Source organism: Eimeria necatrix, genomic scaffold (assembly GCF_000499385.1).
Source record: "Eimeria necatrix Houghton genomic scaffold, Enh_scaff462, whole genome shotgun sequence".
NCBI lineage: Eukaryota > Apicomplexa > Conoidasida > Eucoccidiorida > Eimeriidae > Eimeria > Eimeria necatrix.
In genome coordinates, this window is record NW_013654347.1 from 13783 (window position 1) to 26326 (window position 12544).

At 58.4% G+C, this 12544-nt stretch overlaps 2 protein-coding genes across 2 annotated transcripts; both read left to right on the forward strand.

Moving 5' to 3' along the window:
- Window positions 1–2099: 2099 nt before the first annotated feature.
- ENH_00056120 (hypothetical protein, conserved) lies at window positions 2100–9691 on the forward strand (the record flags this gene model as incomplete). Its single annotated transcript, XM_013581643.1, has 2 exons — window positions 2100–2170; window positions 2194–9691. The coding sequence occupies 2 exons, from the start codon at window positions 2100–2102 to the stop codon at window positions 9689–9691; spliced, it is 7569 nt and encodes a 2522-aa protein (XP_013437097.1).
- Window positions 9692–11308: 1617 nt separating this feature from the next.
- On the forward strand, window positions 11309–12211 carry ENH_00056130 (hypothetical protein, conserved; the record flags this gene model as incomplete). Its single annotated transcript, XM_013581644.1, has 1 exon — window positions 11309–12211. One exon carries the CDS (start codon window positions 11309–11311, stop codon window positions 12209–12211), a length of 903 nt encoding a protein of 300 aa, XP_013437098.1.
- Window positions 12212–12544: the final 333 nt, after the last annotated feature.

Below are 12544 nucleotides of genomic sequence, written 5' to 3' on the forward strand. Positions count from 1 at the left end.
AGCTTCTTGGTTGCGTCCGGCAGACGCAGCAGCAGCAACAGCAGCAGCAGCACAATCACAACTTGCAGCAGCACCTGCAGCAAAACCCCCAGCAGCAGCAGCAGCAGCAGCAGCAGCAGCAGCAGCAGCAGCAGGTGAGTTGGAGGAAGAAGCATTCTTCTCTCCACTAGAAGGGGGAGTCCTTTCTCCTGGAAATTTGTCTCCTTTTTTTTCTGTCTCTTTTCAAGAAGAGACAGTTGGATTTGAAGAAGCAGCAGCTCGGCTGTGCAGCAGCGAGCCGCACAGCATTCTCGAGTCGCAGCAGCAGCAGCAGCAGTTGCTGCAGCAGCAGCAGCAGTTGTTGCTGCAGCAGCAGCAATTGTTGCTGCTGCAGCAGCAGAAGCTGCAGCAGGAGCAGCAACTGCATCAGCAGCAACAGCAGCATCAGCAACAGCAGCAGCAACTGCATGAGCAACAACAGCAGCAGCAATTGCATCAGCAACAGCTGCAGCAGCAACAGCAGCAGCAACAGCAGCAGCAACAGCAGCAGCAACTGCAGCAGCAACTGCAGCAGCAGCAACAGACGCAGCGTCCGCGTACCGACTCGGAAGAAGAGCTCCTCAGGGCCACAGTGCTGCGGCAGCAGCTGCAGCAGCAGCTAAAGGTCTTGATTCAGCAGCAGCAGCAGCAGCAGCAGCAGCAGTCACAACAGGAGCACCAAGCACAAACAGTACAACAACAGCAAGAGGAACAGCAAGAACAGCAGCAGCAGCAGCAGCAGCAGCAGCAGGTGCAGCAACAGCAGGAACAACAGCCATGTCCAGGCACTACAGAGTCTGAAAACCCCCATTACCAATATACCGCAGCAACAGCAGCAGCAGCACCAGCAGCACTTGCAGCAGCTGCAGCAAAACAAACAGCAACAGAACCACTAGCAGCAGCAGCAGAAGCAGCAACAGCAGCACTGTCGCCAGCAGCCTCAGCAGCACAAACAACAATGGAGCCTGCAGCAGCAGCATCGGCAGCAGCAGCAGCAGCAAAAGATGAAACCGCAGAGAGCTCTGGTGGACAAGCAGCAACAGAGGCAGCAGCAGCAGCAGCAGCAGCATTGTCGGTAACAGCAGCAAAAACAAAGGCCGCTGCTGAGAGGACACGAGCAATAGCAGCAGCAGCAACAGCAGCAGCAGCAGCAACAACGCGTAGAGCAACATTGCTTGCTGCAGCTGCATTAGACGAGCCCCGCAGCGGACAAAGCGGAGCAGCAGCAACAGCCGCAGCAGCAGTATCTCCAGCAGCAGCAGCAGCACCAGCAGCACTTGCAGCTGCAGCAGCAGCAGCAGAAACAGAAACAGCAGCACCTGAGGCATCTGCTGCAGCAGCAAAAGCAGCCGCGGCTAAAGAAGAAGTGGCAGCATTGAAAACAGCTGACAACCCTAAAGAAGCACCTGGAGGAGCAGCAGCAGCAGAAGCCGCAGCAGCAGCAGCAACAGCAGCAGCAACAACAGCAGCAGCAGCAACGCCAATAACAGAAACAGCAAAGGCTAGTGTTGAGGCACGAGCTGCAGCAGATGCAACAGCAGCTGCAGCTGCAGCAAACGATAATCACAGCGAGTTTTCTGATGGAGCAGCAGCACTAGAAAAAGCAAACGAAGCAGCAGCAGCAGCAGCAGCAGCAGCAGCAGCAACAGCAGCAGAAGCAGCTGCAGCAGGGGGAACTCACGCTGGGCAACTGCTGCCTCAGGGCTCAACTGCAGCACCGGCAGCAGAAACGCCAGGGGAAACAGCAGCAGCTGCAGCAGAAGCAGCAGCAGCTGCAGCAGAAGCAGCAGCAGCAGCACCAGATCTTCACGAAGAGCAAAAGGGAGCAGCAGAGGCAGCAGCTGAAGAAGGAGAGCCAGCAGCAACAGAACCAGCACCCATTGCAACAGCGGCAGCAGCAGCAGCAGCAGCAGCAGCAGCAGCAGCAGAAGCAGCAGCAGCAAGGGCATTTCTCGCTGCAGAAGTCCCAGAAGCACCAGAAGATGCTCAAGATGCACAAACAACAGATTCAGCAGCAGCAGCAACTGCAGCAGCAGCAGGATCAGCAGGGGCAAAGGAAGACGCAGCATTAGCTGCAGCACATGCTGATGCAGAGGGAGCAGCAGCAGAAGCAGCAGCAGCAGCAGCAGCAGCAGCAGCAGCAGCAGCGGACGCAGCTGCAGCAGCGAATAACAGCGATTCTCTCTTACTAGCCGAGCAAACAGCATCACCAGCACTGGCGCTGGCAGCAGCCGCAACAGCAGCAGCAGCAGAAGCAGCAGAAGCAGCGGAGAAAACAGCTGCAGAAGCAGCAACAGAAGCAGTAACAGAAGCAGCAGCAGGAGCAGCAGAAGAAGCAGCAGAAGAAGCAGCAGCAGAAGCAGCAGAAGAAGCAGCAGCAGAAGCAGCAGAAGAAGCAGCAGCAGAAGCAGCAGCAGAAACAGCCTCAGCAGCTGAGCTCACAACAACAGCAAACGCTCAAGGCCAACTAAATGAAGAAGCAAAAGAAGCAGCAGCAGCAGCAGCAGCAGCAGAACCTGCTGCAGCTGCTTCTGATGCAGAGGATGCAGCAGCAAACACAGATCTCGAATCAGCACCGGAAGAAAATGACGAAATCCTTAAAGCAGCAGCAGCAGCAGCAGCAGCAGCAGCAGAGGCGGCAGCAGGTGGTGCCCAGGCAGCAGCAGAAACTCCAGACGCAACAGACACAGAAGAAAAAGAGAATAAACAAAAGCAGGAAGCAAATGCAGCACATGCTGCTGCAGCAGCAGCAGCAGCAGCAGCAGCGGCAACAGCAACAGCAGCGGAAGCGGAAGCAGTGCCGGCGCCAGCTGAAGCCTCTGCAGCATCGCCACCCACAGTTGCCGCAGCAGCACCTGCTGCTGCTGCTGCAGCTGCTGCTGCAGCAGCTGCAACAGAAACCCAAAAAGAGCAACAGCTAGCTGAAAAATCCGCAGCTGCAGCAGCAGTACCTGGAGCAGCAGCAGCAGCAGCAGCAGCATCGGCAGCAGCAGCCGCAGCAATAAAGAGTGGAGTGGTGAATGCAAGTAGAAGGGCAACGGTCCTTAAAGGGGAGGCAGCAGCAGCCACTGCAGCAGCGGGAGCAGCAGCAGCAGCAGCTGCAGCAGCTGCTGCTGCTGCCGATGTGCAAGCTGTAGCAGCATCTGCAGCAGCAGCAAAAGCAAAGGCATCAAAGGACGAAGCAATCAACATAGCAGCTGCAGCGGAAGCAACTGCAGCAGAGGCAGCAGCAACTGCTGCACACAGGGAAGCAGCAACAACAGCAGTTACGGCAGCAGCAGCAGCAGTTGAAAAGTGCAGTCGTACCGCAAGCATTACAGCAGCAGAAGCTGCTGCTGCAGCTGCCAAGGCAGCAGCTGCAGCAGCAGCTGCTGCAGCAGCAAAGGCGAGACAGGCAGAGACAGAAGCAATTGATATAGCTGCTACCGCAGAAGCAACAGCAGCAGCTGTTGAAGAAGATGCCACTGCAGCAACTGCACCAACTGCAGCAACAGCAGCAGCAGCAGCAGCAGCAGCAGCTGAAGTAATACCCTTAGAGGACAGAGAGGCAGCAGCAGAAAGGCAGCCAGCAGCAGCAGATGACGAAACTGAGGATGCCGTCGCAGAAGCAGCAGAAGCAGCAAATGCAAGGGCAGCAGAGGCAGCAGAAGCAGCAGCAGCAGCAAGTGCTGCAGCACAGGCAGCCGCAGCAACAGCTGCAGCGGCAAATGACGAGGCAGCTGCGAATGAAGCAGCAGAAGAGGCTGCTGCTGAAGCGGATGCTGCTTCTGCTGCTGCAGCAACAGAAGCAGAAACATCACAGGCTAATGTATCTGAATGCCTAAGTGCAGCAGAGGAGGCAGAAGAAGAGCCGACAGCAGCAACAGCAGCAGCAGCAGCAGCAGCAGCAGCAGCAGCAGCAGCAGAAGCAGCGGCGGATGTACCTACTGAAGGTACAGTGGCGCATAGGATGCCAGAAGAATCAGAGAGTAATGAGCAAGAGCGAACTGCTGCAGCAGCAACAGCAGCAGCAGAAGCAGCAGCAGAAGCAGCAGCAGAAGCAGCAGCAGAAGCAGAAGCAGCAGCAGATGCAGAAGCAACAGCAGATGTGCCTGCTGAAGGTACAATGGCGCACCTAATGCCACAAGCAACAGAGAGGACTGAGAAAGAACGAACTGCAGCAGCAGCAGCAGCAGCAGCAGCAGCAGCAGCAGCAGCAGCAGCAGAACCAGAAGCAGCGGCAACAGCATCTGCTGCTGACGCTGCAGCAACAGCAGCAGATGCTGCAGGCGCTGAGATAGAAGAAGCGGATCCGCAGGAAAATGGCTCAGTTGACTCCGAAGTTGCTGCTGCAGCAGCAGCAGCAGCAGCAACGAGCAGTAGGCCTGAAGACGAAAAAGAAGCAGCAGAGTCATCAGCAGAAGCAGCAGAAGCAGCAGCAGCAGCAGAAGCAGCAGAAGCAGAAGCAGAAGAAGCAGAATCAGAAGCAGCAGACGCAACAGAATCGACAGAATCAGAGGCAGCAGAGGCAGCAGCAGCAGCAGAAGCAGCAGGAGCGGAGGAAGCAGCAGAAGCAGCAGAAGCAGCAGAGGCAGCTGCGCAAGCAACAGAAACAGCAGCAGCAGCAGAAGCAGCAGAGACAGCAGCAGCAGCAGCAGCTGCACGAGCAACAGAAGCAGCAATCGCACAAGAAGCAGCAGAAGCAGCAGAAGCAGCAGAAATGGTGGAAGCAGCAACAGCAGAGGATATAGCGGAAGCAGCAGAAGCAGAAGCAGCAGCAGCGGCAGCAGCAGCAGCAGCAAAAGGACAAAAAGCAGCGGAGACTGTATCTGACAACGGAGAAGCCCAAGCAAGAGCAGCAGCAGCACCAGTGGCAAGAGCATCAACATCAGCAGCAGCAAAAACAGCGGAAAAGTTAGCAGCAGCAGCAGCTGCTGCTGCTGCTGCAGCAATGGCCGCAGCAGATGCGCGCCTGCGTGAAGCAGCAAAAGCCCAAAAAGAGACGGGAGAAACAGCAGAAATCGCAGCAGCAGCAACGGCAGGAGCAACGGCAGCAACAGCAGCAACAGCAACAGCAGCAACAGCAGCAACAGCAGCAACAGCAGCAACAGCAGCAACAGCAGCAGCAGCAGCAGCAGCAGCAGAAACAACAGCAGCAGCAACAGCAGCAGCAACAGCAGCAACAGAGCCAAGTCAAAATGAGGAAGAAAGCCTGGCCTCTGTGCTCTCTGTGAAGGAGACGATCAAACGTGGAGACAGTGCAGCAGCAGCAGCAGCAGCAGCAGCAGCAGCAGCAGCGACAGCACCGGACCCGGCAGCTTCAGCAGCAGAAGCTGTTGAGGCAAGTTTGCAGCTGGTGTCTTCTGCTGCTGAAGCAACTATTGGAGCGCGGCGGCGGGTCTCCGAGGCAGCAGCACGTGCTGCTGCTTGTGCTGCTGCTGCTGCTGATAAGTTCAGGGAGACAGCAGCAGCAGCGCAGCAATGCAAGGTCACGGAGCAACGCTGTGCTGCTGCAGAAGAGGCCGCAGCAGCTGCTGCAGCACAGACAGCAGCTGCAGCAGAGGAATCTGCTGCGCTGCTGCTGCAAACCACAGAAGCTGAGAACAAGGTGCAGCAGCTTGCTGCTGCAGCTGCTGCTTCGCTTCGGGAGGCTGAAGAAGCAGCAGTTGCTGCAGGCGCTGCCGCAACAGATGCGCAGCAGCAGCAGCAGCAGACGCATGCATGCAAAGAAGCAGCAGAGGCAGCAGCAAAGGGGGCCGGCGATGCTGCTGCAGAAGCTTCTCGTTTGCTGGAAGAGACGCAGCAGCAACAAAGTGCTGCAGCTGCAACAGCAAAGGAGGTACAGGCAGCGGCTGCAGCAGCAGCTGCAGCAGCGACAGCAGCAAGAGCTTCAGCAGCAGCAGCCAAGCAGGAGGAGGCGCTGCTAAAGGAGATTGCTTCTTCAGCAGCAGCTGCTGCTGCAGAGGTGCAGCAGCATGCAGCTTCTGCCCGTCAGCACGCGGAGTCTGCAGCAGCAGCAGAGTCCGCAGCAGCAGCAGCAGCAGCAAAAGAAGCAGCTAGTACTGCTGCGCTGCGGCTGCAGCAAACAACAGATGATGCCATTGCAATTCAAGCTAAATCCGCGGAGACGCAGGAAGCAGCAGCAGCTGCTTCCAATTCTGCTGCTGCAGCAGCGCATCACTTAAGAGTCTGTGCTGCTGCGGCGAAGAGCTCGCAGCGCTTTGAAAAGGATGCTGCTGCTGCTGCTGCTACGGCGGAGCAGCAGCAGCAGAATGCAGCAGCAGCAGCAAACGACATCGAAACGCACAGGCAGCAGGCTGCTGCTCACTCTGCAGCAGCACAGAAGCACTCGAGCAGTGCTGCTGCCGGGGCAGAAGCAGCGACGCAGCATGTAGCAGCAGCAGCAGCAGCAGCTGCTGCTGCTGCTGGGAAGTGCCAGCAAGCTGAGGAATCGCAGGAGCTGGCGAAGACAGCAGCAGCAGCAGCGCAGGAAGCGCTTGATGCTGCCAAGGAGCTTGTGTCTGCCGTTGAGCAGCAGCATGCTGCTGCAGTTGCTGCTGCTGCTGCTGCTGCTGCTGCAGCAAGAGCCACGCAGCAGCAAGAAGAGTGCATCAGCTTAGCGGCTGCAGCAGCGGCAGAAGCAGCAGCGCAGCTGCAGCAGCAAGCCAAGAATGGCGCGGAAGCACAATGGGTGTCTGCTACCTCTGCTGAAATGGAGGCCCAAAAAGCAGCAGCAGAAGCTGCTGCTGCTGCTGCTGCTGCTGCGCAGCAGCAGCAGCAGCAGCAGGCACAGGAAGCAACAGATGCCGCGAAGAAGACAGAAGAGGCAGCTAAGCAAGGAGATGCTGGCGGTGCAGCTGCTGCTGCAACTGCTGCTGCAGTTCCTGCTGCAGCTGCTGCTGCACTTAGTACGGGGCAGCAGCTTGCTCCTGCCGATGCTGCTGCTGCCGCTGCTGCTGCTGCTGCTCAAAGAGGCCAACCGCGACAGGACATGGAGGAGACTCTAGCAGCAGCAGCAGCAGCAGTTGCTGCCACTTCTGCTCAAACGCAGCAGCACCGAGAAGCAGCTGCAGCACATGCTGAAGCAGCACAAAAGTACAAAGAGACAGCAGCACACACAGCAGCAGAGTTGCAGCAGCAAGTTCAGGAAGCAGCAGCAGAAATACGCGAGTGGGAGTCCGCAGCTGCTGCTGAAGTGCAGGCCCTGAAGCAAGCAACAGCAGCTGCTGCTGCTGCCGCCGCTGCTGCTGCACAACAGCAGCAGCAAGCGATTGAAGCAGCAGACCGTGCTAATAAAGCTGCTGCTGCAGCACAGGAAGCTGCTGCAGCTGCAGCTGGATCTGCAGCCGACATGGAGCAGCAACGCCTTGCAGCAAATGCAGCAACTGCTCCTGCTGCTGCTGTTGCTGGAGCGGCTGCTGCTGCTGCAGGCGCCGCAGACGCTGCTGATGAAGAGAAAAGGGAGAAGCAGCTGCAGCAGCTGCAGCAGCTGCAGCAGCTTGCTGTAGAGGCAGCCGCAGCTGCAGCAGACACGCAGCAGCAAAGGGCCACAGCAGAGTCCGATGCAGCAGCAGCCCAGCAGCACAAGGAAGCAGCAGCAGAATGTGCTGCTGCAGCAGAGTCTGCAGCCATGAGGTGTATGGCCACTGCAGCACAGCTGCGAAGGCTAATTGACGGAGCAGCAGCAGCTGCTGCTTCCGACAGGCTGCTTCTGCAGCAGTCTTTCAAAGCAGCAGTAGCAGCTGCAGCACAGTCGCAGCAGCAGGTGGAGGCGCTTCGCGCAGCAGCAGCAGCAGCAGCAGCAGAAGTCATCAGCCACAGAAACGCCTCAGCTGCAGCACAGGAGGAGGCTCTGACTGCAGCGGCAACAGCAGCAGACGCAGCGGCTGCTGCTGCTGCTGCTGCTGGTGCAGTCCAAACAGCAGGCCGCATAGCGTCGCGAGGGGCAGCAGCAGCAACTGTTGCTGCTGCTGCTTCTCTCGAGGCCTCTGAGCAAGCCAAAGAATCCGCAGCCACAGCAGCAGAAACAGCAGCAGCAGCAGCAAATGCAGCAGCAGCGGATGCGGAGCGCGACAAAAACGCTTCCTGCGCAGCAGCAGTGGCGGCAGCAGAAGCAGCAGCAGCTGCTGCTGCAGAGAGAGCCTCTGCAGCCGAGGCAGCAGCAGCAGCAGCAGCAGCACAGGCAGCCAGAAGCGAAGAGGCCTGCGTCACTGCAGCACAAGGGGCCCTTGCTTCTGTTGCAGCAGCAGAAACAGCAGTAAGAGCTGAAAGGGTAGCAGCAGAATACAGCAGCACTGCTGTTGCAGCAGCAGGTCTCAGCACTAGGGGGCCCCTGACGCTGCAGTCCAGCATGGGGCCCCCAACCGTGGGGGGCCCCCTAGGGGGGCCCCCCGAAGAGGCAGCAGCTTACAGGGGGCCCCCAACAGAGAAGTTCTTGTTGGGTGAGGATGAGCCTAGCAGCAGCGTGCAAGAACCATTTGCTGCTGCTGCTGCTGCTGCTGCTGCTGCTGCTGTTGGGGGCTGCGCAGAAGCAGAGCCGCCCTCTGTTGTTGCTTCTGACCAGCGGAATGGCCGGAGAGGCATCAGCAGCAGCAGCAGCAGCAGCAGCAACAGCAGCAAAGGCCGCAGCAGCAGCAACGGCAGCAGCCGTTGCAGCCGCTTTGCTGCTCTCTCGACGGAGCCAAGCGGATGTGAAACAGCAGAAAATGCGCCAAGCCCGCGACCGCATGCAGGCAGCAGCAGCAGCAGCAGCAGCAGCAGCAGCAACGGGAGCAGCAGGTGCAACAAGAGCGGTAGCAGCAACACAAACAACAGCAGCAACAGCAGCAGCAGCCAGAGCAGCAGCAGCCACAGCAGCACAACAGGACTGCACGTGGTGAGGCGAAGGAACTCTGCAAGTTCTCAGCAAAATGATGCGCCTGCTGCTGCTGCTGCTGCTGCCGATGCTGCTGCTGCTGCCGACACTGCTGCCGCTGCTCCTGCTGCGCTTTCCACACTGCGAGCCCCGCGTGGTCCTAGGAACACAAGTGCTGCAAAAAGCAGCAGCAGCAGCAGCAGCAGCAGCAGTAGTAGTAGCAGCAGCAGTAGATGGACTTCACAGCGCTCAATGCGAAACAACGAAAGCAGCGGCAAGGAGCAGCACGGAGCCGCCACAGTAAAGTGCAGCAGCAGCAGCAGCAGCAGCAGGGCCAGCGCGCCCTCTGCGCTGCAGCAGCCGCAACAGCATCCGCAGCAACAGCGTCAGCAGCAACGGCAGCAGCAGGTGCAGCAGCAGGTGCAGCAGCAGCAGCAGCAGCAGCACGTGCAGCAGCAGCAGCAGCAGCAGCAACAGCATGTGGAGCAGCAGCAGCAGCACGTGCACCAACAGCAGCAGCAGCAGCAGCACGTGCAGCAGCAGCAGCAGAAGCACTTGCAGCAGCAGCAGCAGCAGCAGCACGTGCAGCAGCACGTGCAGCAACAGCAGCAGCAAAATGCAACAAGAGGGGCGGGCTCGTCTAGTCGCTTCAGCGAACATACCCTGGGGGCCCCCCGTGCAGCTGCCAGAGGCCCCTCTTACCTGGGGCCCCCCGGGGCCCCCCGGGGCCGTAAGGCCCTTGAAGCAGCAGCAGCAGCAGCAGCAGCAGAAGAGAAGCAAAGGAGGCATGAAAGGCGCACGAACCTTCTTGTGCACTCGAAAGTGTGTGCATGCACCTAAGTGTTGTCTGCTGCTGCTGCTGCTGCTGCTGCTGCTGCTGCGGCTGCATTGGCCTGTCGCTGCTGCCTGCTGCTCCTGCTGCGTCCTACTGCTGCTCCGTGCTGCTGCTGCTGCTGCTGCTGCTGCTGCCGCAACTTTCTCTTGAGTTTTGTGCACACGAAGCCCTCGCAAAGGATCTTAATTTGCTTTCCCTTTGTAGAAACGTGTATGGCGTTGACGAGGCCTATGGGCCTGTTCCTGCTGCTGCTGCTGCTGCTGCTGCTGCTGCTGCTGCTAGGCCATCTGCTGCTACTCTTGTTTCTGCTGCCGTTACAAGTACCTTCTTCTGCTGTTGCTTGTGGGGACTTTTGATGCCCCTGTTGTGCCTGTGCAGCCATTTGCTGCTGCTGTTTCTGTGGATACTGTTTGATGGTTGTGCTGCTGCACTGAAACGAGTGGAAGCCTGCTGCTGCTGCTGCTGCTGCTGCTGCTGCGTTTTGTTGCTGTCTGCAGCTGCTGCGGCAGCAAGCTGCTCTGGCTGAGGCATCTGCTGCTGTGTCGCGGCGGCTGGAGGCCAACACCCGCGAAGTGGCTTCAATAAAGGTATGCAAAAGTGCAGCAGCAGCAGCAGCAGCAGCAGCAGCAGCAGCAGCAGCAGCAGCAGCAGCAGCAGAAACCACCACTAAAGCAGCAGCAAACCCAAACAAGAAGGCCAAACAGAAAGAGGACATAATTGTGAATCAGCAATAAAAGTAGAGACACAAAAAGGGCCAAGAGAGGCAGCAAACACAAAGCCACGGGGGCCCCCAGGGGGCCCCTCGCCTCCCAATTGGGCCCTTGGGGGCCCCCGGGGGCCCCCCACCTTCTTAGTAGGTCCTGGGGGCCCCAGAGCTGGCTGAGGGGCCCCCAGGGCCCCCAGGGGGCTGGCCTTTCTGGAGTGATTGTTAGTTAGGCAGCAGCAAAAGGAAAAGGAGAAAAAGAATTGAAAAGAAATACTTTTGTTTCGGAAAAAGAGTTTAAAAGAATTAATTTGTTTCTTTTTTGCTGCAGAGAACTGTGCAGTCTTTGCTGCGGTCAACTGCAACCTTCAGGGCCCCTGCTGTGGGGCCCCTGCGTCTTGGGGCCCCCAGAGAAGCTGCTGCTAGGGGCTGCACAGCATGCAGCAGCAGCAGCAGCAGCAGCAGCAGCAGCAGCAGCAGCAGCAGCAAGGGCAGCAGCCACAGGAGGCGCCATCGAGAGGCGGAGGAAGACTTCTCGGGTGGTGAGTGGGGCTTCTGCTGCTGCTTCTAGGAGACACTGCTAGTTCGAGCTTTTTGCTGCTGCCACTTTGCTGCTGCTACTTCGCTGCTGCTGCTTTGCTTCTGCTGCTTTGTTGCTGCGGCCTTGCTGCTGCTTCGATTGCTGTTGCTTTGGAACTGTTTTGCTGCTGCTGCTGTCACCCTGCTCCCTTTATTCCTGCGCCTGCATCGCCGCTGCTGCTAATGTGGCTGCGTGTATTAAATGTGCTGCTGCTGCTGCTGCTGCTGCTGCTGCTGCTGCTGCTGCTGCTGCTGTGCAATTTGTTCTGAAGAGGAGCCAGACGACAGCACTGCCATATATTTGCCGCCCTTGACGAGGGCCCTTTTCTTGGGGTCTACGATGGGCCCCAGCACTTTGGGGCCCCGCGAGCTGCAGCAGCAGCAGCTGCAGCAGCAGCATTTGCGGCAGCAGCAGCAACAGCAGCGGCAGCAGCAACAGAACCGTTTAGATGGCGTCAAAGCGGCCCCCTTCCAAGCTGCTGAGGTCTGGAAAGGCGCAGCTCAGAGCCCGCCAACACCAGCAGCAGCATCGCATGCTGCTGCTGCTGCTGCTGCTGGCGCGGCTGCTGCAGCAGCAGCAGCAGCTGCTGCTGCTGCGTCCCCTTTGGGCAGCTCAAGTGAGCCTTCTAGTGTCTCTTGCTCTGTACCCGACGAAGGTGACCCAACAACTGAAGTTGATGCAGGGAATGTGGATTACCCCAGAGCAGCAGCAGCAGCAGCAGCAGCAGCAGCTGGAGCAGCAGCAGCACCTTCAGCAGCAACCGCGGCACTCGCCCCAGCAGCAGCTGCTGCCGGCTCCTACTCCCCCTCTTCGCAGTGGAAGCAGCTCAGCAGCAGCAGCAGCAGCGCAGCCGTGCACGAGCAGCGGGGGCAAGCAAGAGCTGCTGCTGCTGCTGCTGCTGCAGCTGCAGCAGAGGCCGCCGCTGCAGCGGGTGTCGCTGCAACAGCAGCTCTGACCCAGCAGCAGCTGCTGCAGCAGCAGCAGCAGCAGCAGCAGCAAGTCTATCAACTTGCTTCTACACTGGCTGCGGGGCGGCACCGCCACCACCACCACCACCACCACCACCACAGCAGCCACCACACCTCCCAGCAGCAGCAGCAGCAGCAGCAGCAGCAGCAGCAGCAGCAGCAGCAGCTGGTGCGTCCAGCAAGCAGTGTGGGGCCCCTCAGCCTGCGCGTTTTAGCTGCTCTGTCTGTACCCCCCACAGCAGCATCTGAGGCGCCGCTGCTGCAGCCCTTTTGAGGTGTACGTACACCTGAAAACCGCGAAAAACAAAAATATCAAAAACAAAAACGGCCCCAAAAGAAGCAACGCATGCAGTGCATGCAAGTGAAAATAGAAAAGAAATAAGCACTTAAAAGGCTGTTTTTAATTTAAATAAATTTTAAACAAAAAAGGGATTTGCGGGGCCCTTTCTGGTGTACCAACACCTGTAGCGCCTCTAAACCCTAAACCCTAAACCCTAAACCCTAGCTAGTGCCTCGTTCCTGCTGCCCCACTCGTGGTAAACCCTAGACCCTAAACCCTAAACCCTCGAGAACCTGAGTCGCCAAGGCTCATCTGGCGTCGAAGGAG